This window comes from Pantherophis guttatus, chromosome 15 (assembly GCF_059756535.1).
Source record: "Pantherophis guttatus breed Tessera chromosome 15, ASM5975653v1, whole genome shotgun sequence".
Lineage (NCBI taxonomy): Eukaryota > Metazoa > Chordata > Lepidosauria > Squamata > Colubridae > Pantherophis > Pantherophis guttatus.
The window spans coordinates 6,649,463-6,676,482 of NC_142077.1; the positions used below are offsets into that span (position 1 = coordinate 6,649,463).

At 45.8% G+C, this 27,020-nt stretch overlaps 1 protein-coding gene across 1 annotated transcript; it reads right to left on the reverse strand.

The window, feature by feature from the left end:
• Window positions 1-12,295: 12,295 nt before the first annotated feature.
• Window positions 12,296-27,020, reverse strand: LOC117657424 (solute carrier family 2, facilitated glucose transporter member 5-like). The gene is made up of 12 exons (XM_087879386.1): window positions 26,915-27,020; window positions 24,874-24,966; window positions 23,568-23,728; window positions 21,786-21,910; window positions 19,572-19,724; window positions 19,351-19,476; window positions 17,988-18,175; window positions 16,272-16,382; window positions 15,790-15,891; window positions 15,121-15,196; window positions 13,701-13,828; window positions 12,296-12,534 (listed from the first exon to the last, which is right to left on the reverse strand). Exons 1-12 carry the CDS (start codon window positions 26,966-26,968, stop codon window positions 12,379-12,381), a joined length of 1,473 nt encoding a protein of 490 aa, XP_087735512.1. The 5' UTR covers window positions 26,969-27,020; the 3' UTR covers window positions 12,296-12,378.

Sequence of the window (27,020 nt, forward strand, 5' to 3'; positions counted from 1 at the left end):
CTAATCATCTTTCTTGCTCTTCTCTGCACTTTTTCTAAAGTCTCCACATCTTTTTTACATCGTGGCGACCAAAACTGAATGCAGTATTCCAAGTGTGGACTTACTAAGGCTTTACAAAGAGGTAGTAATACTTCACGTGATCTTGATTCTCTGTTAATGCAACCTAGGATTGCATTAGCTTTTGGGGCTGCTAAAATATGAGCACCACTGGCTCATATTTTAAGGGACTGTAACTACTAGGACTCTAAGATCCCTCTCGCAGTTACCGCTGTTGAGCCAGGTTTGACCAAATCTGTACCTGCGCGTTTGATTTTTCTCGCCTAAGCGTAAGACTTTTACTTTTCTCTACACCGAATTTCATTTTGTTAGATATAGGGCCCAGCGTTCGAGTCTATGGAGAGCCATCTGGATCTTGAGCAACAGCTGGATCTGCCCCCCCTCCCCACACGCACATCTGGACTGGCAAAGTTTCCCAAATGAAGTGGCTCCTGCAACCTTAGGAGAGTAAAATTCAAGTGGACAGTCATCACAACCAGAAATGACCAGAGGCCAAAATGCATTTCCTCCCCTTTAAAGATCGGTCATCTTTCAGAATTTCTCCCGTTCACCTTTCCCACAAATTCCTAACCCTGGGAAAAAATAAATGACATTTTTGCAGCTGCCACCTTCCAAATTTGGAACCCGCATTCTTTAGAAAATGGTTACAGATAGTCCTCGACGTGCCACAATTTGTTGAGTGTCTATTTTAAAGTCACAGCAACACTGGAAAAGGTGAGCGATGGTCGTTTTTTCCACACTTACAATCATTACACTTACAAAGTATGAAGGCTATTGCTTAACGCATTGTAAGCCGCCCTGAGTCTCCAGAGAAGGGCGGCATATAAATCAAATTTAAAAAAAATAATAATTGGGAGGGAGCATACTGCTTCCCTTTCGCCTTTCAACTCCAATCCAGGAGCCCTCAAGCAGTCGCTTGATAGATAGATAGATAGATAGATAGATAGATAGATAGATAGATAGATAGATAGATAGATAGATATAGATATAGATATAGATATAGATATAGATATAGATATAGATATATGACAGTTGCTGTGTCGCAGGCCACTAACTCATATATATGACAGTTGCTGCGTTGCAGGCCACTGACTCATATATATGACGTAATGTCGTAATGTCCTGGGGTCACGTAATCCCATTTTGCAACCTTCGGACACGCAAATTAAGGAAGCCAGATTCACTTCATAGCCGTATTACTAACTTCACAGCTGCAGTGAATCACTTTAACAACTGTGGCAAGACCTGGGCTCCAAAATCCTCTTGAGCCACCGTCTCGCTTAGCGACCGAAAGGTTGGGCTCAATTTTGGGTCATAAGTTGAGGACTACCTGTCCCACCAAAATCAGCTGGCTTACTTTTGGTTAGACACTTTTTTTGCACAATCCTATATCAAGGCTTCCCTTTGTCTTTCGTACGTAATCTCCGTGTCGTAGAATATATGTGGGTATGTGCATAATTTTTATTTATTATTTGTCACGTTCAGGGGTGGGTTTCAAATTTTTTTACTACTGGTTGTATGTGTGGGTTGGCGGGCGTGGCATGGCTTGGTGGGCGTGGCAGGGGAAGGATACTGTAAAATCTCCATTCCCACCCCACTCCAGGGGAAGGATACCGTAAAATCTCCATTCCCACCCCACTCCAGGGGAAGGATACCGTAAAATCCCCATTTCTTCCCCACTCCAGGGGAAGGATACTGAAAAATCTCCATTCCCACCCCACTCCAGGGGAAGGATACCATAAAATCTCCATTCCCTCCCCACTCCAGGGGAAGGATACTGCAAAATCCCCATTTCCTCCGGATCAGCTGGGACTTGGGAGGCAGAGAATAGATGGGGATGGGGCCAGTCAAAATTTTTACTACCGGTTCTCTGAAGTACTCAAAATTTCCGCTACCGGTTCTCCAGAACTGCTGAAGTCAACCTCTGGTAGGCTTTGAGAGGTGTATGCGACAAAATTTCATTTTAATCTATGCCGATTAGTGTAGAGTTAAAGTGACCATAAACTTATTCTTAAGTTCCTGTTTTCTGAATAAGCCATGTCCTCTTAGCCAGTGTGGATTATATTATATGATATTTATCTGTTCGGTTTTTTTGCTGAGCCCAGCTGATCTTTGATACAGCTTTCCAAGTCAGCAAATGTTCAGTTAATAAGAACAATTTAACTGACTGATAACCCAAATGTTATCGGATGACCAAGTCATTTTTACTTTCCGCTGCTGCAGTCCGAGATCATTGCAAAGATGGGAAATCATCAGTTCTCATAGGAAGGAAAACCTGATGTTTAATCCTAATTATAATATTATCAAACAGAGCAAACTCTATCCCTGATCAATAAATCTGCATTTGTCCTCAGGTCAATAAGACTCCAAGTGAAGGATTTAAACTTGTCGTATCCCTGCCCTGAAAATTCCTGGGTTTTTTTTCTTTTTTCTTTTCTTTGCGTAATAAAAATAAGCAAAATAGCATTTGTATTTTCTTCAGAATACTAGATATTAAATACTAATATTCAAAAATATTAGAAAAATATTGCTTGCATGGATTTATCAATCCTTTCCCAGATGTACATTAAAAAACCCCGACAGGCCTAAAGCTAATGAAGAATTCCAACCTCTTCCTTTCCTGCTCTTCTTCTCGATTTGCCAAATGAATAAATTTTATTCTTGAGCCAACCTCTTACATAAAAAGGCTCTGAGATGGTGTCAAACAACTGAATAGGATATGCGCTTTCAAAAATAAAGGAATATTGGCAGAATAAGTCAATAACTGTGTGTGTGTGGGGGGTCTTTTGGTGCCGAAGCAGTGAAGCTGGATATGTTACCCTATCCAGAATTCTGCACTTGGCGCGACTTTAAGTTTCAAAGCCCTGTCAAGTTTCTAGTCCTCAGCACAGTGAAAAAGAGAGAAAGAGCTGAGTAAGGTACAAGCAGCCAAAGATTTATTGGCGCTATTAATTATCCCAGCCAGCCAGGCACTAATACCTGTGGAAACAGGCTTTGGGTGAAGGCAAAGGCCGCACCACACTGCCAAGCACGTGAGTGTGTAACGCACACCCCGTTGCGTAACACGGAATTTTCTCTCACAACAGCCAGTGTTGAAACCTATTTTTTTCCCCAGCCTTGTGCAGCCTCGGAAGGGCCAATGAAGAAAAGGAACACGTGAGAATGTTGTCTTGCGTAAAATAACACCCGCCCACCCACACACACAAACACACTTTTGGTCCAGAAACACAGCCAATTCTCAAGCGAGCCTCGAATTAAGCCACTACAGATGGTTCTCGACTTACGACAGCTCGTTTAGTGACCGTTCAAAGTTGCAAAGGCACTGGGGGGGGGAAAACCGACGTACGACCGTTTCCCTCACACTTATGACCGTTGCAGCATGCGTTCCCATGGTCATGTTAGCGAAATTCAGACGCTAGGCAATGGACTAGTATTTATGACTGTCGCGGCATCCGGGGGGGTCATGTGATTCCCCCTTTTGCAAACCTTCTGACAATGGGGAAGCCAGGTTCACTTAACAACGGCGCAATTAACTTAACAGCTGCAGTGATTTGCTTAACGACGGTGGCCAGAAAGGTCGTAAAATGAAGCAAAACTCCCTTCACACCCTGGACACAAATTGTTTCAACTCCTACCCTCAAAACGACGCTATAGAGCACTGCACACTAGAACAACTAGACACAAGGACAGTTTTTTCTCGAACGCCATCACTCTACTAAACAAATAATTCCCTCAACCCTGTCAAACTATTCAATAAGTCCGCACTACTATTAATCTTCTCATCGTTCCCATCACCCATCTCCTCCCACTTATGACTGTATGACTGTAACTTTGTTGCTTGTATCCTTATGATTTATATTGATATTGTATCCTGATTGCTTATTTGTACCCTATGATTATCATTAAGTGTTGTACTTTATGATTCTTGTATCTTTTCTTTTATGTATACTGAGAATATATGCACCAAGACAAATTCCTTGTGTGTCCAATCAGACTTGGCCAATAAAAAAATCTATTCTATTCTATTCTATTCTATTCTATTCTATTCTATTCTATTCTATTCTATTCTATTCTATTCTATTCTATTCTCTTTTCTCTTCTCTTCTATTCCATTCCACTCCACTCCACTCCACTCCACTCTACTCTACTCTACTCTACTCTACTCTACTCTACTCCCTCTTCTCTTCTCTTCTCTTCTCTTCTCTTCTCTTCTCTTCTCTTCTCTTCTCTTCTCTTCTATTCTCTTCTATTCTATTCTATTCTATTCTTCACCAAGGTCTCACTTAACAACACAAAAATTTGGGGGCTCGAAAACTACCTTGTATCTCAATAACCAAGAGGGCTTCTGATGTTGCATTCTATTTTTCAGCCCTACCCGTGATTTCGTTTCTCCGGGCACAGAGCGAATGGGGCACCATGATAGCTGCGCTAAAAATGGGACTCAGGTTGAACCCTTCCTGGCTTCCCACCTCTGAAGTAAGGCATTCCCAAAATCCTTGCATATCTGTTTCTCCACCCAAACATTCCTCCTCTCCCTCTTCCATTCTTCCACCTTATCTCTTATCTTAATCCTTTGAAGCCCCCCCCCCCTCCAGCTTCTCTGCAACTGAGAAGGGACTTTGGAAAGAGAGAGAGACTGAACAAAAGAGAGAGAGAGAGAGATTGAGAAAGAGAGAGAGCATTCCTTCTCCCCTCCCTCCTTCCTTTTCCTTTCATCCCTTTCTCCCCGTTCATTCTGCTCCTCCTCCTCTGTTCAATCACCTTCTGCCTTCACGGGAGGGGGGGGCAGATTGCAATCTGCTCTGGGGCAGAGATCTCTGGCTTAAAAACTCCGGACGGAGGCCGATGAGATCCATCAATCATTAAACCTTCCTCTTATCCAGACAATAAACAGGTGTTTTGCCTTTTTTTCCATCCCCCAGGAGATGAGAGGTACATTTTATAAATGAGCCTGAGTGGCGTAGGAGGCTAATGCCTCCTAAGGCAGCATTTAACATCCAGCTGCCTGCAATTATTGCGAGTTCAATTCTCCCCAGGCTCAAGGTCGACTCAGCCTTCCATCCTTTCTAAGGTGGGTAAATTGAGGACCCAGTTTGTGGGGGCAATAAGCTGACTTTGTATAAAAATATACAAAAGGATGAAGGCTATTGCTTAACGCCTTGTAAGCCGCCCTGAGTCTCCGGAGAAGGGCGGCATATAAATCAATTTTTTTTCAAAAAAAAAAGTACTTCTTTGATCTCCCGCCCCCCTCCCCCCATCTAATGCTATCAAAAACTCTGGTAGGGGAGGGTCTACCTGGATCTTAGGTGGCCCTGCTCCTGGGGGGTCCTCATTTGCTGCTTTTTAACGGCGTGCTTTTGCATTAAAGCTAGCAAATTGGCTAGCAAATTGTGTAGGTGTATGTGTGTAGGAAATTGGGGGATGCGGTGGCTCAGTGGCGAAGACGCTGAGCTTGTCGATCGAAAGGTCGACAGTTCAGGGGTTCGAATCCCTAGAATAGGGTGAGCTCCTGTGACTTCTCCCAGCTTCTGCCAACCTAGCAGTTCGAAAGCACGTAAAAAATGCAAAGTAGAAAAAAATAGGGACCCCCTTGGGTGGGAAGGGAACAGCGTTTTCCGTGCGCCTTTGGCGTTGAGTCATGCCGGCCACATGACCACGGAGAGGTCTTCGGACAGCGCTTGTTGCACTCTTTTAAGATAACATCCCAGCAAAAGTTACCTTTTCACTTCCTAAATGTATACAGCAGAAATCGTATTCAGCCGGTTCGGGTGAATCGGTAGTGGCACAATCCTGCCCTATAATCGCTTTGTTTTTGACGCTGCAGGCATGTTTGGATGGTGCGCGTGAGCGAATTGCCATGTGGTTTGACGTCACACGCATGCACGGACGGTGCGCGTGAGCGAATTGCCGTGTTTTGTGACGCCGCACCAGGGGTGGGTTCTACTTACTTTTACTACCAGTTCGCAACGGGATCGTGTGCGCTCGCTTCACCCGTGCACGCGCCTTGCTTCTGCACAGGCGCTGATCGCTTCTGATGACGTCAGGGTCAGGGGGCGGAGCCTCCCGCTGGTTTTACTACCGGTTCTAAAGAACCGGTCCGAACCGGGGGGGGGCAATCCACCACTGTGCCGCACGGAGGTGTGGATGGCGCCACATTTCCAGTGCTGGGAGAACCGTTTGCTACCACTTCTGGTATACAGAAAGGATGTGTAGCTCAGCCAAGAATCTGGAGTGCAGATGACAGGTTTCAAATAAGGTTTAAAAGCAGGTGAAAAGTTTTCCTGGGACAAACAGAGCAAATGAAAGGAATTAGGGGTTTTTTTCCTCTTTTTTTTTTGCATTCTCCGGAAACCTCCACTGAATGGGATCCAAAAATAATATTTGCGAAGGTTGAAAATCTGGCTTTGGTTGAAATAAAAGTTCTTGGCGTGCTCTCAAGCGTTTCCCCGGTTTCAATATTTAAAAGCTCCCTGACTTTAAAAAAAAAAAAATACTTTTTTTTAAGTATCCAAAGTTTTTATTTGCAGAGAGCTGGGATTTAAAAGCCGGCTTCTACATCAGCTTGTTAGTGTCAAAAGATGACTGACCACTGGTGGATTTGGAAATAAATAAATCATGTGATAAGATAAAAAAAAAATTAATTCGGAATTCACGGAGGCAGCAATAACAATGGACTTCGGTCCCAGCTGAGAGTGTTTTGGGCAGTAAAACTTTTCGATTTTGTTTCGGTCCCCACTGGAATTACGCTGTGGAATTACGCATTTTAATTCTTTTCCCCCCTTGGATAAATCGAGTTGTCACGATTCCAGACTCAAAAAACTTTCCTTGAAGTCTCCTTTGGGCATATCCTCGACTTACAACAGTCCGTTTAGTGACGGTTCCAAAGTTACAACAGCGCTGAAAAAGAAGTGACTTTTATGACCGTTTGTCTCTCACACTTGCAGCATGAGCCATGAGCAAAACTCGGGCAACTGACTCGTATTTATGACAGTTGCAGTGTCCTTGGGGTCAGATCACACCCGTTTTGTGACCGCCTGACAATGGGGAAGCCAGTTCCGCTTAACAACCGTGCTATTAATTAAAGAACTGCAGGGATTCACTTAACAACGGTGGCAAGAAAGGCCGTACAATGAGGCAAAACTCGCTTAACAAACATCTCACTTAACGACGGAAATTTTGGGCTCAATAATTATGGTCGTAAGTCGAGGACTACCTGTAACCTGGCCCCTGAATAACTCCTCATAAAGACACGATGCTCGTCAAAGCTACCCCCAAAGGGAGAAGTATACATGGCCCGTGAGCCCTGCGCAGCAACAGATTGCAGAAGTTGAGGACTAGCAACTTGATGGGGCTTCATCTCTCAATCAGGAACTATTATCGTAGCACAGAAAAAAATAATGGCGTTTTCTTTTCCAGCAGTCCCTTTTATCCATCTTTTGAACTAAAAATCACTCACTTTTCTTTTATACTTACCTGCATAACCCTGGAGACCCCTGGGAAATTGTAAAAATCCTTTGCATGGCGTCAGCTCAGCTAGAAACTCAGAAGCTAAACTCAGAAGCAAAAAGAGGGCGAGCAGAGCGCAGGAATAATGCTAAATGCTAAAAACTAATAATGCAGTTTTAGTGTTTAGTGCCAAACACTAAAACTGCAATCTGCCATGGTTCAAAACTGCAGGGCAATTAATGCCCAAGCATTAAATAAAATGGATTTATTTAGCCTGCTGATAAGATGCCAATCGAGGGGAGGAAAAAAAAAAACCCAGGAAATTATTCCGATTAATAAAATAATAAACGTTGTCCATCAGGTTGAAATCAGAAGAAAAAGGCTGAATTTTTTCCTTTAAAAATATGGGATAATGCACTAGGCTAAAATAGGAAGAAGAGGGGCAAAAAATTCCGTTCATTATAAGACAAGATAAGACGCGATGCCTAACGGAACAAAAATCACACACATATCTGGGTTTTTTTAACACACTCCAAATCAGGGTTGTGTTTTTCACACACCCTCCATCCACACATTTAAACGGCCCCGCCTCAACTTACCTATTTCTTCCCGTCGAGCCCCTTTTCACATCCAAAGCAGAGGAAGGGGGAAAAAAAAACAACAACCCACAACTTGCAAGATGAAAAAATAAAAATCAAGCTAAAACAAACGATTGTGTCTTTTTCTCTCTCTCTCACTCTCTCTCCTGCCTTTGGACTTTGGTAGACAAACCGAGTTACTTCACAGTTTGGCTTTGCTCTTTGGCCACTGCTGGCAACAACAACTTTCCTCTGCCCATCAGCTACCGCTTTGCAAAAGGAAAACGAGAAGGCCATGAAATAAAAACAGATCTATTTTTTTCCACCTCTTGCAATTCCTTCACTGGGATCGCTTCGGAGCTCAGCCTGGTGTGGTTGTCGGCAAGGAAGGCAGGCCGGCCGGGAACATTTGCACACCTCCCTGTAACACACCTTACTTGGCAGGAAAAGCAGAGCTGCGGCGTTTCTTAGCCACAAAACTGTCACCGGGACAGACAAACAAACACAACTCCCTTCCTTCGAAATTCTGCAGGGCAGAAGGGGAAAAAAAATGCAGTGGTTGGGATTTTTAACAAGGAGAAAAAACGTGAGGGTCGAGAGACGTAGTGCAGTGGTGGGTTCCTCCCGGTTCGGTCCGGTTCGGCCGAGCCGGTAGCGATGACGATATGATGTCACTGAACCGGTTTTCTTGGCCCTCCCGCCCGCCCCCGCGTTATTCCTACCTTTTATTCCTTCTTTTTTAGCCCAGCTGATAGGTGTGGCAGAGTGGATTGCCGCTCCTCAGCTAGACAGATTTGTAACGTGCTTGCGCGAAGCGCGTGCACGAAGAGAACCGGTAGTAAAGCCGGTTAGAACCCATCACTGCCGTGGTGGGTTGCTCCCGGTTCGATCCGGTTCTTGCGAACCGGTAGTAAAAGCAGCGGGAGGCTCCGCCCGGACGTCATCATGGACGATCTGTGCCTGTGCAGAAGCTTTTTTTACTACTGGTTGCGAACCTGTAGTAAAGGTAAGTAGAACCCACCCCTAGTCAAGAAGGAAGATATTGTTCTGATTTAGGCTCCCTGAGAAAGCTTAAATCACACGCTTAATCAAGAGGTGGGTTTCAGCAGGTTCTGACCAGTTCTGGAGAACCGGTAGCGGAAATTTTGAGTAGTTCTGAGAACCGGTAAATACCACCTCTGGCTGTCCCCTGCCCCCATCTATTCTCTGCCTCCCGAGTCCCAGCTCACCGGGAGGAAATGGGGATTTTGCAGTAACCTTCCCCTGGATTGGGGAGGGAATGGAGATTTTGCAGTATCTTTCCCCTGCCACGCCCACCAAGCCACGCCCACAGAACCGGTAGTAAAAAGTTTTGAAACCCACCACTGGCTTCGTCCCAAAAATACCCCTTCTTTTATTTAAACGGCTGTGAATTATGATCATTCACAGCCCGTAATAATTCACAAACAGTCTGTGAAGAGTCCGACAGGTGTCTGCCGCAGTCTTTCAAGGTAATGCAGATAAACACCCACCTTTATCTCCCTTGAAACGCTGCCAGAGACCTAATGGCCGATTAGCTTTTTAAGGCCAAACGGAGCACAGAGTCAAAACGGAGCTTCTCAGAGTTTGAACCAACCAGAATGAACAAAGTTGCTTCCTGCAAAGGCTCACGTCCGTTTGCTCATCTCTTATGCCTTATGGGAAGGGCCAATCCTCTCCAAGCCTTACTCCCGAGTCGCCCCTTTTGTCTTAACTGTTCTTGCCTCCTGGCAGCTCTGCGCATGTGCGCACTGGGAACAAGCTCACACTGTTCTTCTGTCTCGCTGATGTCAGATTCCGGAGGCTCTGGAGGCGGCACATAACTCCCAGATGGCCCTGGCCCTCTCTCTGCCTCCGACGCAGAGCCCTCGTCCGAGCCTTCCCCAGACTCCAGGACTGGCCCCTGTTCCTCCCCGGCCTCCTCACTGTCCGACTCTGCTGCCAGCTCCCAAAATACACACCAGCCTTTGAGCCAATCCTGCGCCCCTTAATTAACGACGACAAAAAATGTGACGCGTGTAAAGGAAAATGCACCCGGCCGGCAGAGGAAAGAGCAAGACTCACAACCAAACTAAATTGCCTTGCAGGAATGTGGGTGAAAATACCCAGATAAGGAAAAGCGGTGAAAATTCTGCAAAGCAGCCATTCGAGAGCTCTGCGAACAAATAAACGATGAAACCATTTCTAGCCGTCGCACCCAAAACCCGACGGCAAAAAATAGCCTGGATTTCCGTAGGGTGTCAAATCCTGGACTTGGCTAGTAGCGGCTCGTGCTTGCCTACCTCGCAGGGTTGGGGTGAGGACGGCTAATTGAGGACATGCATGCCCAGCTGGCTTTTCCACATTCCACATTCTGCCTCCCTCTTTCTCTGCGGTATTTCATCAAAGGGTATTAAGTAATCTGGAAGAGCGAGAGTCCTGCCTTAGGCACGAAGGCAGCCGGGTGATTTGGGGCCAGGTCCTCGCTCTCTGCCCCCAGGAAGAAGACCAGGGTGGCCAAAATGGGCCCCCAAAACAGCAGGACTCATGCAGGCAATTGCCAGGAAAAGGTCAAGACAGACTTGATCTCTCTCTCTCTCTCTTTCTCTCTCTCTCTCTCTCTCATCTATCTATCTGTCTGTCTATCTATCTCTATCTATCTATTTATCTATCTCTGTCTATCTGTCTATCTATCTATCTATCTATCTATCTATCTATCTATCTATCTATCTAGTTAGAACAATTAATCACTGGAACAACATGCCTCCAGAAGTTGCGGATGCTGGAAGTTTTTAAGAAGATGTTGGATAACCCTTTGTCTGAAGTGGTGTAGAGTTTCCTGCCTAAGCAGGGGGTTGGACTAGAAGACCTCCAAGGTCCCTTCTGACTCTGTTATTCTATTCTATTCTATTCTATTCTATTCTATTCTATTCTATTCTATTCTATTCTATTCTATTCTATTCTATTCTATTCTATTCTATTCTATCTAGATGTATCCAACCTATCATTTATCTATGTCTGTCTGTCTGTCTGCCTGTCCATCCATCCATCCATCCATCCATCTCTTCCTCCCTCCCTATCTATATTATCTACCTTGTCTGTCATTTCTCTCTCTCATCTCTCTCTCTCTTTTATCTATCTACATCTATCTGTCTGTTTGTCTGTCTGTCTATCTATCTATCTATCTATCTATCTATCTATCTATCTATCTTTCTATCATCCATCCATCCATTTATTTATCCAGATGTACATACATATCCGACCTATCTATTAGCTACCTGCCTCTCTATCCTATCTCCCTCCCTCCCTCCTTCTCTCTCCCTCCCTCCCTCCCCCTCTTTCTCTCTCTCATTTCTCTCTTTCTTTTATCTATCTACATCTATCTTTCTGTCTGTCTGTCTGTCTGTCTGTCTATCTATCTATCTATCTATCTATCTATCTATCTATCTATCCATTTATTTATCCAGATGTACATACATATCCGGCCTATCTATTATCTATCTGCCTGTCTTTCCCATCTTCCCCCCTCTTTCTCTCTCTCATCTCTCTCTCTCTCTTTTATCTTTCTACATCTATCTGTCTATCTGTCTATCTATCTATCTATCTATCTATCTATCTATCTATCTATCATCCATCCATTTATTTATCCAGATGTACATACATATCCGACCTATCTATTATCTATCTACCTGTCTATCCTATCTTCCTCCTCTCTCTCTCTCTCTCTCTCTCCCTCCCTCCTTCCCTCTCTCTCCCTCTCATCTATCTCTCATCTCTCTCTATCTAAATATACCCACATATTCACCCAGCCATTCATCCATCCGTCATAGACAATGCTGTGTTTCTTCTTAACTCTTTGCTCTGGTTTAGGGACCTGGAAAATGAAGGGCAGTCTTGGGGGCTCCATTCGAGGAGAAAGGGGTACATTTGATTCCGCCCACCATCGGATTCATGGAACGGATCTTTGGCGCCTAGCAATGGCAAATTAGAGGGAAAGTGACCCCCTTGGGGGTCCTTGGGGGACAACTGAGCCAATAAACTCCAGATTTACATCCCCCCAAAAAACTTTTAATGAAAGCAAAACACACATACACCTTTTTTTCTATTTACAAAGGAACAACTCAGACCCCAAGTGGCTGCCATCACCTTGCCACAATCCAAGGATATGGAAAGGGATGCCGATTTTGCAGAAAACGGAGGGGGGTGGGTGGGAAAAGCAGAGCTGGATGCTTCCTATACAGCGGACACAGTCGCTTCTTATTAAGTCGAAGTTTTGGAGTGGAAAGCACTGATTTTGTTGCTAGGCAGGAGTGTGCTTGGCCTTGTAGAGGGGTACCAGGCCCTGGATCTCCAAAAAAGTCTTATCTTTCGTTTCGGGGATAATCTTCAAGATGTAAAAAAAAGTCACCAAGCTAACAGGGCTGGCAAGGAGGAGGCTGTAAGGCCCGATGTAGTCCTGGAGAACAAAGGAGAAAGGTTAATAATATGCAAAGGGATCTACTGGATCTCTTTCGACAAAGGTCCAGGCCAAGGGGTCCTTTTCCAACCTCACCCCCTCCCCACGTGCTGTGTTTCTCCAGCAAGCTTTTTATAGGGTTCCCAGGTCTGCTTCCAAAAAATAGCGGACAAGTGGGGGGGGGGGTTAAATAGTAAAAAAAAAACAAAAAAACCAATTAAATTATATATTTTCTTACAAACATTTTAACACGTATTAAAATAATCACTTCAAAACATTACTTAAAATTCAAAACATCAAATATATTAGAATAATATGTAAAATATTAAATTGCATTTTAATTTCATCATAAAGCTTTTGAATAAAAAAAAAATGTCCACTATTTTGTGAAAAAAAAATAGTGAACATAATGTTCCGCTCAAATAGTGGACACCTGGCAACACTAAAGCTTTAAGATGGGTGGACTTCCACTCCCAGAATTCCCCAGCCAGCATGCTTTCAGGTATGTGGACTGAACTCCCAGAATTCCCCAGCCCCCATGTTCTAAAGTGTGTGGACTTCAATTCCCAGAATTCCCCAGCCACCGTGCTCTACGATGGGTGGACTTCCACTCCCAGAATTCCCCAGCCAGCATGCTTTATGATGGGTGGACTTCAACTCCCAGAATTCCCCAGCCCCCATGCTCTAAAGTGTGTGGACTTCAATTCCCAGAATTCCCCAGCCACCGTGCTCTACGATGGGTGGACTTCCACTCCCAGAATTCCCCAGCCAACATGCTTTATGATGGGTGGACTTCCACTCCCAGAATTCCCCAGCCAACATGCTTTATGATGGGTGGACTTCAACTCCCAGAATTCCCCAGCCACCATGCTCCAAGAGGTGTGGACTTCAACTCCCAGAGTTCCCAGAATTCCCTAGCACAGCTAGGGTGGGGAATTCTGGGAGTTGAAGTCCCTATATCTTAAACCTGTCAAGCTTGAAAAATATGGATTTAAAGCTTCTATTTACCAGAATATGGATCCCACAGCTGTAAATTTGCTATCAATTACCATTTCCAACGTTCACCCGCCCCCATCCTGGTTTTTCAACCACCCTAATCGTTCCTGGTCAAAAAAAAAAAGGGGGGGGGAGGAAAATGTCCGGAAAATAGCTGCAGGTTGACTCACCTCTACATAGACAAAATTTAAGACGGTTAGGTAGTTCAGGAACCAGTGTAAAAATTGTCCGACGACGTAAGCAGAGGACCGGGAAGATTGCAGAAACAGCTCTCCAACCAGCAGGTTGATCAGAGAACCTGAGACACCAAAAAAAAAAAGGGAGGGAGGGAGGAAAAGAGAGAGGAAAAGAGGGAGGGAGGGAGGAAAAAAGGAGGGAGGGAGGAAGGCAGGCAGGAGGGAGGGAGGAACGGAGGACGGAAGAAAGGAAGGAAGAAAGGAAGGAAGAAAGAAAGGGAGGGAGGGAGGAACGGAGGGTGGAAGAAAGGAAGGAAGGAAGAAAGGGAGGGAAGGAGGGAGGAAGGAAGGAAGGAAAAATGGGAGGGAAGGGAAAAAAGGAGGGAGGGAGGCAGGGAGAGAGGGGAGGGAGGGAGGGAGGACGAAAAAGAGGGAAGGAGAAGAAAAAAGGAGGGAGGGTGGAAGGAAAAGGGAGGGAAGGAGGGAGGGAAGGAACGAAGGAAAAGAAGGAGGGAGGGAAAGGAGGAGGGAAAGAAGGAAGGAAGGAAAAGGAAGAGGGTGGGAGAGGGGAAAGGAAGGAAAAGGGAGGGAGGGGAAAAAGGAGGGAGGGAGGGGAAAAAAGGTAGTAAGGAGGAAGGGGAGGGAGGAAGGAAGGAAGGAAAAGAGGGAGGGAGGAAAAAGGAGGGAAGGAGCGAGGGAGGGATGCAAAGCAGCCGTTAAGCGAGTTCCGCCCCCTTTGGCGACCTTTCTTGCCACCGCCGTTAAGCGGATCACTGCAGTTGTTAAGTTAACGACACGGCCGTTAAGCGAATCATGGACTTGGCTGGACAGAAGGTTACAAAAGGGGGATCGCGTGACCCCCCCGGGACATGGCAGTCAGGATATAAATACATGCCAGTTGCCAAATTTGATCACGTGACACCCCTACCCCCCCACCCTCCGCTTGGATGCTGCAACAGTCAGGTGAAAACTGGTCCCAGGTTCCCATTTTGTTTCAGCGCCGTCGTAACATTGATTGGTCGTTAAACAGATAGTTGAGGACTACTGGGTAAATCAGTTGGGTAATTTTAAAGTCTTTGTCTTGGTAGCCTTAGAAGAAAAAGCAATTTATTGGAGAAAGGCGGGAGATTTTTTTTTTTTGCAGGTGGGGAAATCCCAGGCCCGGGTGCGAATCTAGACAATTCACACACAGGTGGCCACCTACCCACAAACCAGAAGTGGAACCTATGTCACGTATGCATGCCGACCCTCTGCACATGCGCAGAGGGTAAAAAACAGGTTACTTCCTGGTTAAAACCAGGAAGTAACGACGACCGGGCGGGTGGGCGGAGCCTCGACCTGCCATCGCTACCGGTTCTCCCGAACCGGGCTGAACCAGGAGCATTTCACCTCCGCCACAAACACAAGTACTTACTTGGTCCGACGGCGTAGATGATCAGGAAAAAGTTGACAAGGATGTTGTTGAAGAAAGTCAGCCAGACAAATTTACCCTGCAAAAGGGGGGGGGGGGAGTTAGATATAAAACAACAGAGTTGGTAAGGCCACACTTGGAATCCGGCATCCAGTTTTGGTCGCCATATTATAAAAAAGATGTGGAGACTCTGGAAAGAGTGCCGAGAAGAGCAACCAAGAGGATGAGGGGACTGGAGGCTAAAACATAGGAAGAACGGTTGCAGGAACTGGGTAAAGCTAGTCTGATGAGAAGAAGGACCAGGGGAGACATGATAGCATCTTCCAATATCTCAGGGGCTGCCCCAAAGAAGAGGGAGTCAAGCTATTCTCCAAAGCAGGAGAAGAAGCAACGGGTGGAAACTAATCAAGGAGAGAAGCAACCTAGAACTAAGGAGGAATTTCCTGACAGTGAGAGCAATCAACCGATGGAATAACTTGCCTCCAGAACTTGTGAATGCTCCAACACTGGAAGTTTTTAAGAGGATGTTGGATAACCCTTTGTCTGAAATGGTGTAGGGTTTCCTGCCTGAGCAGGGGGTTGGACTAGAAGACCTCCAAGGTCCCTTCTAACTCTCTTATTCTAAATTCTAAAATCCCATCCTTTCTGAGCAACGTCTCCCCTGTTACGTACCTGTAGATCTCGGGTCACCGTGAGCAAGAGGCAGAAGACCGTGGACATCCCAAATCCAAGGAGAAGCTGGATTTTCCGTCCTTTCCTATCCACAATGTACATCTGCAAAATGGGGAGGAAAGAGGGGGGGGAAATGGAAGAAATCACCACCTCTCTCTAGGTTTCTCTCCTAGGTCAGAACAGAGATCACCGAGTGGTCTGTTTTCCATCTCCATTCAGCCCCTCCACCTCCCCACCCCCAATAAAGCCCAAAGATTGCCACGGTTTGATTTCAAGGCAGGAAAAAGAAGCTGAAAAAGGAAGGCGGGAAAACAAACCAGGATCCAGCCTCGTGATGGCTATGTCGCTCGGCTGAAAAGCTACGTCTGGCTTCTTCAACAAAACAGGGTTGAAAAAATGAACGTGGAGGAGGAGAAGGAGGAAGGGGAGGAAGAAGAAGAGGAGGAGGAGAAGAAGAGGGGAGAGGAGGAGAAGAGGCTCACCCCGTATAAGATAGCCAAGATTAACAGGGCAGTGGTCATCATTTGGAAATATCGGGCGTTTTTGTGGCTTAACCCCGTAGAATAGAGCATTTCCTCAATGCCGAGGTAGATCTGAAACAAAACCAGCACAACAAAAGGACTCGGCTTCCAGACACGTTCAGAAGATCTTCACCATTATTGATTATGCATCCCTAGAGCAGAAGTCTTCAAACCAAGAAGCCTTCTCCAACTCCAAGAAGCCTTAGTAAGACTCCACCTAGAGTACTGCATCCTGTTTTGGTCCCCACACTATAAAACAAGATGTTGAGACTCTAGAAAGAGTGCGGAGAAGATGATTAGGGGACTGAAGGATTAAACATACGATGAACGGTTGCAGGAACTCGGCATGGCTAGTCTAGTGAAGAGAAGGACCAGGGGAGACATGATAGCAGTCTTCCAATATCTGAGGGGCTGCCACAGAGAGGAAGGGGTCAAAGCTATTTTCCAAAGCACCCAAAAACCAGACAAGGAACAATGGATGGAAACTGACCAAGGAGAGATGCAACCTGGAAATAAGGAGACATTTTCCGACAAGGAGAACAATCAACCCATGGAATAGAAGTTGCCTTCTGTTCCATGTGGGAGCTTCATCACTGGAGGCTTTCAAGAAGAGACTAGACTGCCATTTGTCAGAAATGATGGAGGGTCTCCTGCTTGGGCGGGGGGTTGGACTAGATTCTTCTGCCCTAGGGAGGAACCCACCAAGAATACCTTGTTCCCAAAATCGCACGGAGTGAGTTTGGAATCATGGTGAAGGTAGGTGCTGGAGTAGACGTGAAGTCTAGACAACCAGTTGGGTAGCTTTGGACCAGATTTGCTGTCCTGGATCAACCTGGATCTGAGGTGCACATTTTCAGGTGAAGCACACCACATCAACTCCATCCCAAAAATGAAACCCAGAGCTTGGTGGATGAGAAACCAAGACTGGTCAACCTAGAAGGCTTCTTCAGAAGAGAAGACTTCTTCCATCTTCTGATCTTCTTGTCTTTCCAGGAAACCTCAACCGGTGATCTTCTAAGGCCACGCGGAACAATGAGATTTGTTCCTCGTGAGACCGAGAACCACCTGGTAGATACTTTCCATGAAGTTTAACACAAAAGCCACCATGGGCAACCTGAGACCACCAAAGTTATTCAGGGCAGAGGTGGGATTCACCCGGTTCGGACCGGTTCAAGCGAACCGGTTGTTAAAATTCTGCCCAGTTCGGTGAACCGGCTAATCCCACCACTGGCTAGTCCCACCGCCTACCCATTTTGGGGCCCTTTTGGGGGCCTTTTCCAACCGCCTTTCCGGCCATTTTTTGGGCCATTTTTTGGCCGTTTTCGGCTGTTTCCCGGGCCATTTTTGGGCCGTTTTTCGGGCTGGTTTGGATGTTCAGTAGTAGTAAATAGAGAGGGAAATTGTACCTTGTTGTGGCCTTTGAGGTGAGTGGCCAGGAGGCGGGGCTGGGTGTGATGAGTGACATCGAGTTGGCCACGCCCACCCAGTCACATGGGCACCCAGCCACATCAACCCAGCCCGTCATTAGGGCAGAGATCCAGTTGTTAATTTATTGGAATCCCACCACTGATTCAGGGCCACCAGAAAGAACCTTCACCCGACGCATTACATTTGGTGGCGGTTGCCATGACGACGACGCTCAGCTTCTTACGGGTTCCACAGACTGCCTTCCCTTACCACATTGACACCGGAAAGCTGCTGGCCTGTTTCTATAACCACCACCGAAACCAGGTGCCAACGGAGCGGACGATAAGCCAGCAACCGCAGAGTAGTCATGTTCTTCTCGTCCTTCTCAAAAATGTCCTCCCGTCGGAGTTCCTCCATTTCATCCTCAATTTCGCTCTGGAACCTGAGGCGCTTCAGAGCTGGGGAGATGAAACAGAAAACCCCCCCCAAGGCTGAAGGTCGAGGTTGAAGTGCGGTGAGGGTACAGGATAAGGATACAGGCAGTGGTGGGATTCAAAAATTTTCGTAAATGGTTCTCTGCCCAGTTACTGGGTAGGCGTGGCCATGGTGGGCGTGGCCTCCTGCACCACGGTGGGGGAGGGTGTTTTCGCCCTCCCCAAGCTCCGGAGGCTTTCCTCGAGCCACCGGGAGAGCGAAAACAGCCTCCCCAGGCTCCAGAGGCTCTCTGACGGCTGGAAACGGCCGTCAGAGAGCCTCCGCATGGGCACTGCACTTACCTAGCATTCAAAACGGGCCGTATGGAGACTCCTGGGAGGGGAGGGGCAGAGTGGGTGGGGCCAGCCAAACCGGCTGAATCTCACCCCTGGATACAGGATACAGGATACAGGATACAGGATACAGGATACAGGATAAGGATAAGGATAAGGATAAGGATAAGGATAAGGATAAGGATAAGGATAAGGATAAGGATAAGGATAAGGATAAGGATAAGGATAAGGATAAGGATAAGATGGGGTCATACTCCCGTCAAAGCCTGAATCTGTGAGGGAAGACGAGCTGGAATTGGAGCTGACGGAGATCGAGGGCTTTGGAGGAAGATGAGGAGGAGCAGGCCCAGTCAGGGCCTTTCAGGATTAGGACAGTTTGTAGGCAGGGAGGAACAGGGGCGGGATCACGAAAAGAGGTTATTGAGAGGCAATGACCTCCTGATCCTCGAGCACGGAGAGTGGAGAGAAGGCGAGAACAGTGCAGACTGACTTGGCTACTCGGGAGGAGAGCGGCCCGCCCCTCTTCAAAAGGCATACCTGGGGACTGAGACTTAAGGAGACGCTGTAGGGAGGGGCATTTGTCGGGAACAAACACTGAATTAATGGAGTGTTGAGTGCCGACGTAGCTGGAGGGGTGATGAGTGGACCACTGGACGTTCTGAAGGACCAAGCTGGGGACAGATCCTCCTGGAGATAACTTACTTATGTGGCCACTAAGGGTCAACAACAACTTGATGGCACATAATCTATGAGTTACCTCCTTTGACCATTCCACATTTTCACACATCCTAGAGTTTTGGCTTGTTTAAATACCACACACGTTGCCAGGAGTTTAGATATGAGTCCATCCCAACCCTAGCAGATACCTTCTCTGGCTTCTTCTTCTTTTTTCTTTTGTATCAACAGGTACCTCGGACTTTCAGGGCAGGAAGGGAGCAGAAGGATCTGCCAGATAGCCAACAGCCCAGGCAAACTCACCAGTATTGGCCAAGCTGCATGGACAGAAGCGAGTGGTCAAAGGAGGGGAAGTTGGGTGATGTCATCCCAGCGCTTCCTCCCCTCCTTATCGAGAGGAAACGGACTTTACCTTCTACAGTGCCCAGTAGTTCAGGAAAGGCAAATATCTGAGCCATTTGGACCCCGATCACTAGAAAGAAATGGGGCAGCATGCCAATGGAACCCCTCAAACCCAGGGGGCTGGTCTCTAGGAGGTAGATAGGAATGACGCTGGAGAAAATACCTGGGGAACAAAAACATACCCGGCACGTTCAGAAGAACTTCATCGTCGTTTGGTCGTTTGGCCTGGCCTAACTCTCCTCTTTTAAATTTTTAATTCGTGATTTTATAAATTGGGTGTTTTAATCTGTGTTTCGGCCAAAATATTTAATAATTTTAAGGGATTTTTAATATTTGTATTATCTGTATTTTATCTTGGCTGTTCACCGCCCTGAGTCCTTCGGGAGTAGGTCGGTATAGAAATTTGATTAATAAATAATAATAATAAATAAACATAACCCTGGAGTAGGAATCTCCAAACTTGGCAACTTTAAGACTTGTGGACTTCAACTCCCAGAACTACGCAGCAAGCCGTGCTGACCGAGGGATTCTGGGAGTTGAAGTCCACAAGTTCAAACTTACAACGGCACTGGAAAAAAGGTGACTTAGGACCTTGCTTCACACTTACGACCGTTGCAGTGTCCCCAGTCACTTTTTTATTTATTTATTTTGATTTATATGCCGCCCTTCTCCGGAGACTCAGGGCGGCTTACAATGTGCTAAGCAATAGCCTTCGTCCTTTTTGTATATTTTATACAAAGTCAGCTTATTGCCCCCACAAACTGGGTCCTCAATTTACCTACCTTAGAAAGGATGGAAGGCTGAGTCAACCTTGAGCCTGGCGAGATTCGAACCTGCAGTAATTGCAGGCAGCTGGTCTTAATAACAGGGTGCTTTAAACCACTATACTACCAAGGCTCCTCTTTGATCAAAAGTCAGATGCTCATGTTTATGTTACGTGCCCAGGGGTTACGTCGTGATCCCCCCCTTTTTTGGGGGGGTGACTTTCTGACAAAGTCAGAAGCCAGATTCACTTAACCACCGTGGGACTAACTGAACAATCGCAGTGATTCGCTCAACAAATATGGCAACAAAGGTCGTAAAGGGAGGCAAAACACACTTAACACTTAGCAACAGGAAATGTTGGGCTTGATGGTGGTCATAAATCAAAGGACTATCTGTAACTAGTAAAGGGTAATTACTGATTCGGCTGTCGGAGGGGCAGGCAGTCAACAGGCCACCAACATTAAACTGTGGAAGTTGTTTTTGTTGGAAAACATGGGTCCATTTTCTTGGGAGGTAACCTTCTCTTCGCTTGGAGGGGGGGGAGACTTTGGAAAAAGTGCAGATGTCAGACTGCGGTGCTATCTCAAAATTAAATGAATTTCCAAACTGCCAATCTTTAAGGAAATCTTTCTTTAATTGAGCTCAGCCACCGGATCATGACTCCACGCGGACAAGACTGACCTTTTGCCCCCCAATCCCTCCCTTTCCGATCCCCAAATCTCTGCTTCTCATTGGCTGTCTTCCAAGTCATTCTTCAGACTTCTTTTCCTCATCATTTCCCAGGAATGTGCCCCCTCCCCTCATTTCCACGACAACCAGGCTTTGAAGGGATTTAGCAGGCAAAAGTCTCAGAGTTTATCTTTCGCTCTCCTCTGCTCCTTCTAGGCCAGCGTTGCAATGCTGACAGCAGAAAAGAGCAACTAAGACGATCAAAGGCCTGGAGACTAAAACATATGAAGGACGGTTGCAGGATTTGGGTTTGGCTAATGCAAGAGTCAGCAACCTGCGGCTCTGGAGCCGCATGTGGCTCTTTCATCCCTGTGCTGCGGCTTCTTGTAGCTGGTCGGCTCCACAATTGATAGGGCTTTCGGTTAGGACAGGTAGGGGAAACAGGACGCCACACTAGGAGGAGACTCTATGGTAGGGGGAACCAGACTTCCGGTCAGCATAGGAAAAAGGACGCCATGCTAGGAGGAGACTCTATGGTAGGGGGAACCAGACTTCCGGTCAGCATAGGAAAAAGGACGCCATGCTAGGAGGAGACTCTATGGTAGGGGGGAACCAGACTTCCGGTCAGCATAGGAAAAAGGACGCCATGCTAGGAGGAGACTCTATGGTAGGGGGAACCAGACTTCCAGTTGGCTCCAGAATTGAACCGGGGGGGGGGGCTCCCAGTTAGGACCTTTGTGGCTCTTTGAGTTCAACGCGAAACGAGCCCCTCCCACTCTCCCCAACTCACCCATTGAGATGCCAATAAGGAAACGTGAAAACATGGCAAAGATGAATTCGTGTTGAAGTTTGGCGAAAATCATCAACATGGAGCACACCAAGGAAATGTAATTGTTGGTCATCAATGTCTGTTTCCTGAAGACACAACAGAAAGACATGGTGGGATTCAGAGGTTCCTTCCATCTTGGGTAGTATTAGAGAAGACGACAAGAAACCCGGTGGTTGGAGAGAGAATTGGGAGGTCCTAATGAGGTGGGAAACTTCATTCAATCGTTCAGGTTTAATTCGTCCAGGAATGGTAAGCAACTATCTAAGACAGGGGTGTCTGCAACCTTAAACACTCAAAGAGCCATTTGGACCCCTTTCCCACAGAAAAGAAAACACCGGGAGCCACAAAACCTTTCCCCGTGCCTGATTATTTCTTAAGCGGCCACAAAACTAGAGCCTGATGGCGCAGCAGACTAATAGCCTGTTATTATCATTCAGCTCCCTGCAAATACTGCTAGTTCGAATCTCCCCAGGCTCAAGGTTGACTCAGCCTTCCGTCCTTTCTAAGGTAGGTAAATTGAGGACCCAGTTTGTGGGGGCAATAAGCTGACTTTGTATAAATATACAAAAAAAGTATGAAGGCTATTGCTTAACGCATTCTAAGCCGCCCTGAGTCTCCGGAGAAGGGCGGCATATAAATCAAATTAAAAAAAAAAAAAAGAAAGAAAGAGAAAGAAGGAAGGAAGGAAGGAAGGAAGGAAAGAAAGAAAGAAAGAAAGAAAGAAAGAAAGAAAGAAAGAAAGAAAGAAAGAGAAGCTGACTTTGTATAAATATACAAAAGGATGAAGGCTATTGCTTAACGCATTGTAAGCCGCCCTGAATCTCGGAGAAGGGTGGCATATAAATCAAATTTAAAAAAAAAAGAAAAGAAAGAGAAAGAAGGAAGGAAGGAAGGAAGGAAGGAAGGAAGGAAGGAAGGAAGGAAGGAAGGAAGGAAGGAAGGAAAGAAAGAAAGAAAGAAAGAAAGAGAAGCTGACTTTGTATAAATATACAAAAAGGATGAAGGCTATTGCTTAACGCATTGTAAGCCGCCCTGAGTCTCCGGAGAAGGGCGGCATATAAATCAAATTAAAAAAAAAAAAAGAAAGAAAGAAAGAGAAAGAAGGAAGGAAGGAAGGAAGGAAGGAAGGAAGGAAGGAAGGAAGGAAGGAAAGAAAGAAAGAAAGAAAGAAAGAAAGAAAGAAAGAAAAGCTGACTTTGTATAAATATACAAAAGTAGGAAGGCTATTGCTTAACGCATTGTAAGCCTCCCTGAGTCTCCGGAGAAGGGCGGCATATAAATCAAATTAAAAAAAAAAAAAGAAAGAAAGAGAAAGAAGGAAGGAAGGAAGGAAGGAAGGAAGGAAGGAAGGAAGGAAGGAAGGAAGGAAAGAAAGAAAGAAAGAAAGAAAGAAAGAGAAGCTGACTTTGTATAAATATACAAAAGTATGAAGGCTATTGCTTAACGCATTGTAACCCGCCTTGAGTCTCCGGAGAAGGGCGGCATATAAATCAAATTAAAAAAACAAACAAACAAAAAACTAGCATATGTAGTTGAATTAAACGTTCTGTTTTCTTCTGAAACTTTTCTTTTCTTGCATTTATCTGCGAACCCCCAGCAGCCCACCCCTGTGGTAGACTTCAACCTACATGTCTGGGAGCTGGCAAAGATATATCTCCCTTCTTCTCCTTCCCTTCATTCATTCACTCTTACCCCAAAACAGCCTGCACGGATGAGTCCTGGCGGCGCCCTGAATCCATTTACCTGCCGAATTTATCCACCAGGACTCCGACAAGAAGTGAGCCTATCATGGCTCCCAGAGGGAAGAGGCTGCTTGCAAAACCGACCACCACATCGGCCTTATCCTTTTGACTGGCGTTTTTCATCACGTTGTGATACGATAGATTATAAAATTCCCTGATGAGCTGGAAGGAAGAAAGGAGCAGCTGGAATAGAGGCCGCCAGGTTATAGCTGTTGGGCAGCTTTGACTTGGCGGTTCTGATCCGTTGAGCTGATCCATTTTAGGCAAACTCCCTAAAAATAGTAACAGCAATAATAATAATAACAACAACAAGAACAAGATCTTGTGGGACTTTCGAACACAGACGGATCGTCATTTGGAACACAACAATAATAACTTTATTGTCATTGTACGTGTATACACAGTATACCCGTTCAACGAAATTCACTTAACACCCAAAGACCGGGTCCAACAGACATAACAATCCCCAAACACACTCCCACCCACCACAATGCCCCACCCCTAGACCAGTGCCTGCAAAAATACATGAATAGACCAGTGCCTGCAAAAATACATGAGTAGATCAGTGCCTGCAAAAATACATGAGTGGACCAGTGCCTGAAAAAATACATGAGTAGATCAGTGCCTGCAAAAATACATGAGTAGACCAGTGCCTGCAAAAATACATGAGTAGACCAGTGCCTGCAAAAATAAATGGGTAGACCAATGCCTGCAAAAATATATGAGTAGATCAGTGCCTGCATCAGTGCCTGCAAAAATACATGAATAGACCAGTGCCTGCAAAAATACATGAGTAGATCAGTGCCTGCAAAAATAAATGGGTAGACCAGTGCCTGCAAAAATATATGAGTAGATCAGTGCCTGCATCAGTGCCTGCAAAAATATATGAGTAGATCAGTGCCTGCAAAAATACATGAGTAGACCAGTGCCTGCAAAAATAAATGGGTAGACCAATGCCTGCAAAAATATATGAGTAGATCAGTGCCTGCATCAGTGCCTGCAAAAATATATGAGTAGATCAGTGCCTGCAAAAATACGTGAGTAGATTGGTACAGCTCTGCAAGCAGTTAAAAGCCTGGTAGACCAGTCCCTCTGCTAAATCCTAAATAATTGTCACATGACCATCAAGCCACGCCCACAAAATAAGCCACACCCACAGAACCGGTAGTAAAAAAATTTAGAACCCACCCCTGATCTGGCGGGACAGGCTTTTAAACTAACCAATGGATTTAAAAACAACAAAGGTGACAAATATTGTTCCGATTTTTCACCTCTCAGCTGGCAGCTGTTTTGTGAAGGTCACTCACCGTAGTGTCCGAGTAGCAGAGCCAGTGGTTGTAACCCAGCTGGAGCGACGCTAAGCCCGTTACGAAGACGAGTTGGCGTGAGGTTTCTGTTAGCTTTAAAGAAAAAAAAGGGAAGGAGAGGTCTCAACTTGAACGCAGATCTCCATATTGTTTTAAAGCACAGATACAGATAGTCCTCAACAGATATTATTCGCTCTCTGGGCACAATGAGAATATATCTGCTGAACAAAACTCCGCATCGGTGACAGGAAAGGCATCCGGCCAATAAATACTCAGCTCCATTCAGTTGCCCAGACTCCACGCCAGATTATGGGCTCGTCAAAAGAGGATGATACAGATAGTCCTCAATTTAACAGTTCCTTTAGCGATCGCTCAAAGTTAGAGAAGAGGAAGGATGGAAGGAAGGAGTCAACCATCCCACTGTCAGCTCATGATGCTTGAATAGGAGAGATGCAGCCATGACAGAAGGAAGGAAGGAAGGAAGGAAGGAAGGAAGGAAGGAAGGAGAAGAGAAGAGAAGAGAAGAGAAGAGAAGAGAAGAGAAGAGAAGAGAAGAGAAGAGAAGAGAAGAGAAGAGAAGAGAAAGGAAGAAAGGAGGGAGGGAGGGAGAGGGAGGGAAGGAAGGATGGATGGAAGGAAGGAAGGAGTCAACCATCCCACTGTCAACTCATGATGCTTTAGGACAGATGCAGCCATGACAGAAGGAAGGAAGGAGGGAGGGAGGGAGGGATGGAGAGGGAGAAAAGGAAGGATGGAAGGAAGGAGTCAACCGTCCCATTATCAGCTCATGATGCTTGAATAGGAGAGATGTAGCATGACAGAAGGAAGGAAGGAAGGAAGGAAGAGAAGGAGGGAGGGATGGAGAGGGAGGGAAGGAAGGAAGGATGGAAGGAAGGAGTCAACCGTCCCATTATCAGCTCATGATGCTTGAATAGGACAGATGCAGCCATGACAGAAGGAAGAAAGGAAGGAAGAGAAGAGAAGAGGAGAGGAGAGGAGAGGAGAGGAGAGGAGAGGAGAGGAGAGGAAGGAAGGAAGGAAGGAAGGAAGGAAGGAAGGAAGGAAGGAAGGAAGGAAGGGAAGAGAAGAGAAGAGAAGAGAAGAGAAAGGAAGGAAGGAAGGAAGGAAGGAGGGAAGGAGAGAGGGAGGGAGGGAAGGAAGGAAGGAAGGGGAATTTTTTTTTTAAGATATCAAAGAAATCCAGTTTTGCTGGATAGTATTTATAGCACACAACCTGCACAAACCAGGATTACAGCTAACCAAGTTAGCCAATGCAAATCTGGTAAAAAGCAACCCATGCATTTGCAAGAGGGTTACGCTCCTTATCAGGCTGCAGGAAATAGAGGGGTAACCCATTTCAATATTTCAGCCACCGGCACCCGAAGATATAAAATCCGAATCAATAGGAAAGTTTGATTTTAAAGATTTTTTTTTTAAATTCCCGTGCCCTCCTCAATTACTAATGTTTCCTATCAGGGCATTTCCATAACATGAACACAATTTTCCATTTCAATCCGGGCAGATCAGGGTGCCAAGTGCATAAGTCAGTACACAGAGCCTGACTAAGGGGGCTCAGTGGCTAAGACACTGAGCTTGTCGATCAGAAAGGTCGGCAGTGTGGCGGTTCGAATCCCAGGTTTCCTGCGTGAGCAGGGGGTTGGACTGGATGACCTCCAAGGTCTCCTTCCAATTCTATTGCTGTTACCAAAAAAAAAAAAAAAGTTGACTCACTTGGAAATAACTTTTGGGCTAAATTTTGCTGCCCTGCTCAGAGGAACACCCACAGCTCAAGAGGCAAATACATTTGATAAATTATGATTTCTTAGTTTTAATCTCTGCTTGTCATCCTATGAGATTAGTAGTAATAGGGTTTTATTTAATTGACCAAACTAAGTAATAATTTTAATTAGCAATTTCATGATGTTGGTGTGTCTATATTTTTCTTGACTGTACACCGCCTTGAGTCCTACGGGAGAAAGGCGGTACAGAAATTGAATAATAAATAAATAAAATAAATAAATCCTGAAAGAATAGCATTCACCTGGCTCCACTCTTCTATTATCAATTTTTTATTCAGCTCTGTTCTGCTTTCCATGGTTTCTTTTCCGGGGGGGAGGACAGCGGGGGGGGGGTTTGTGAGGACGACA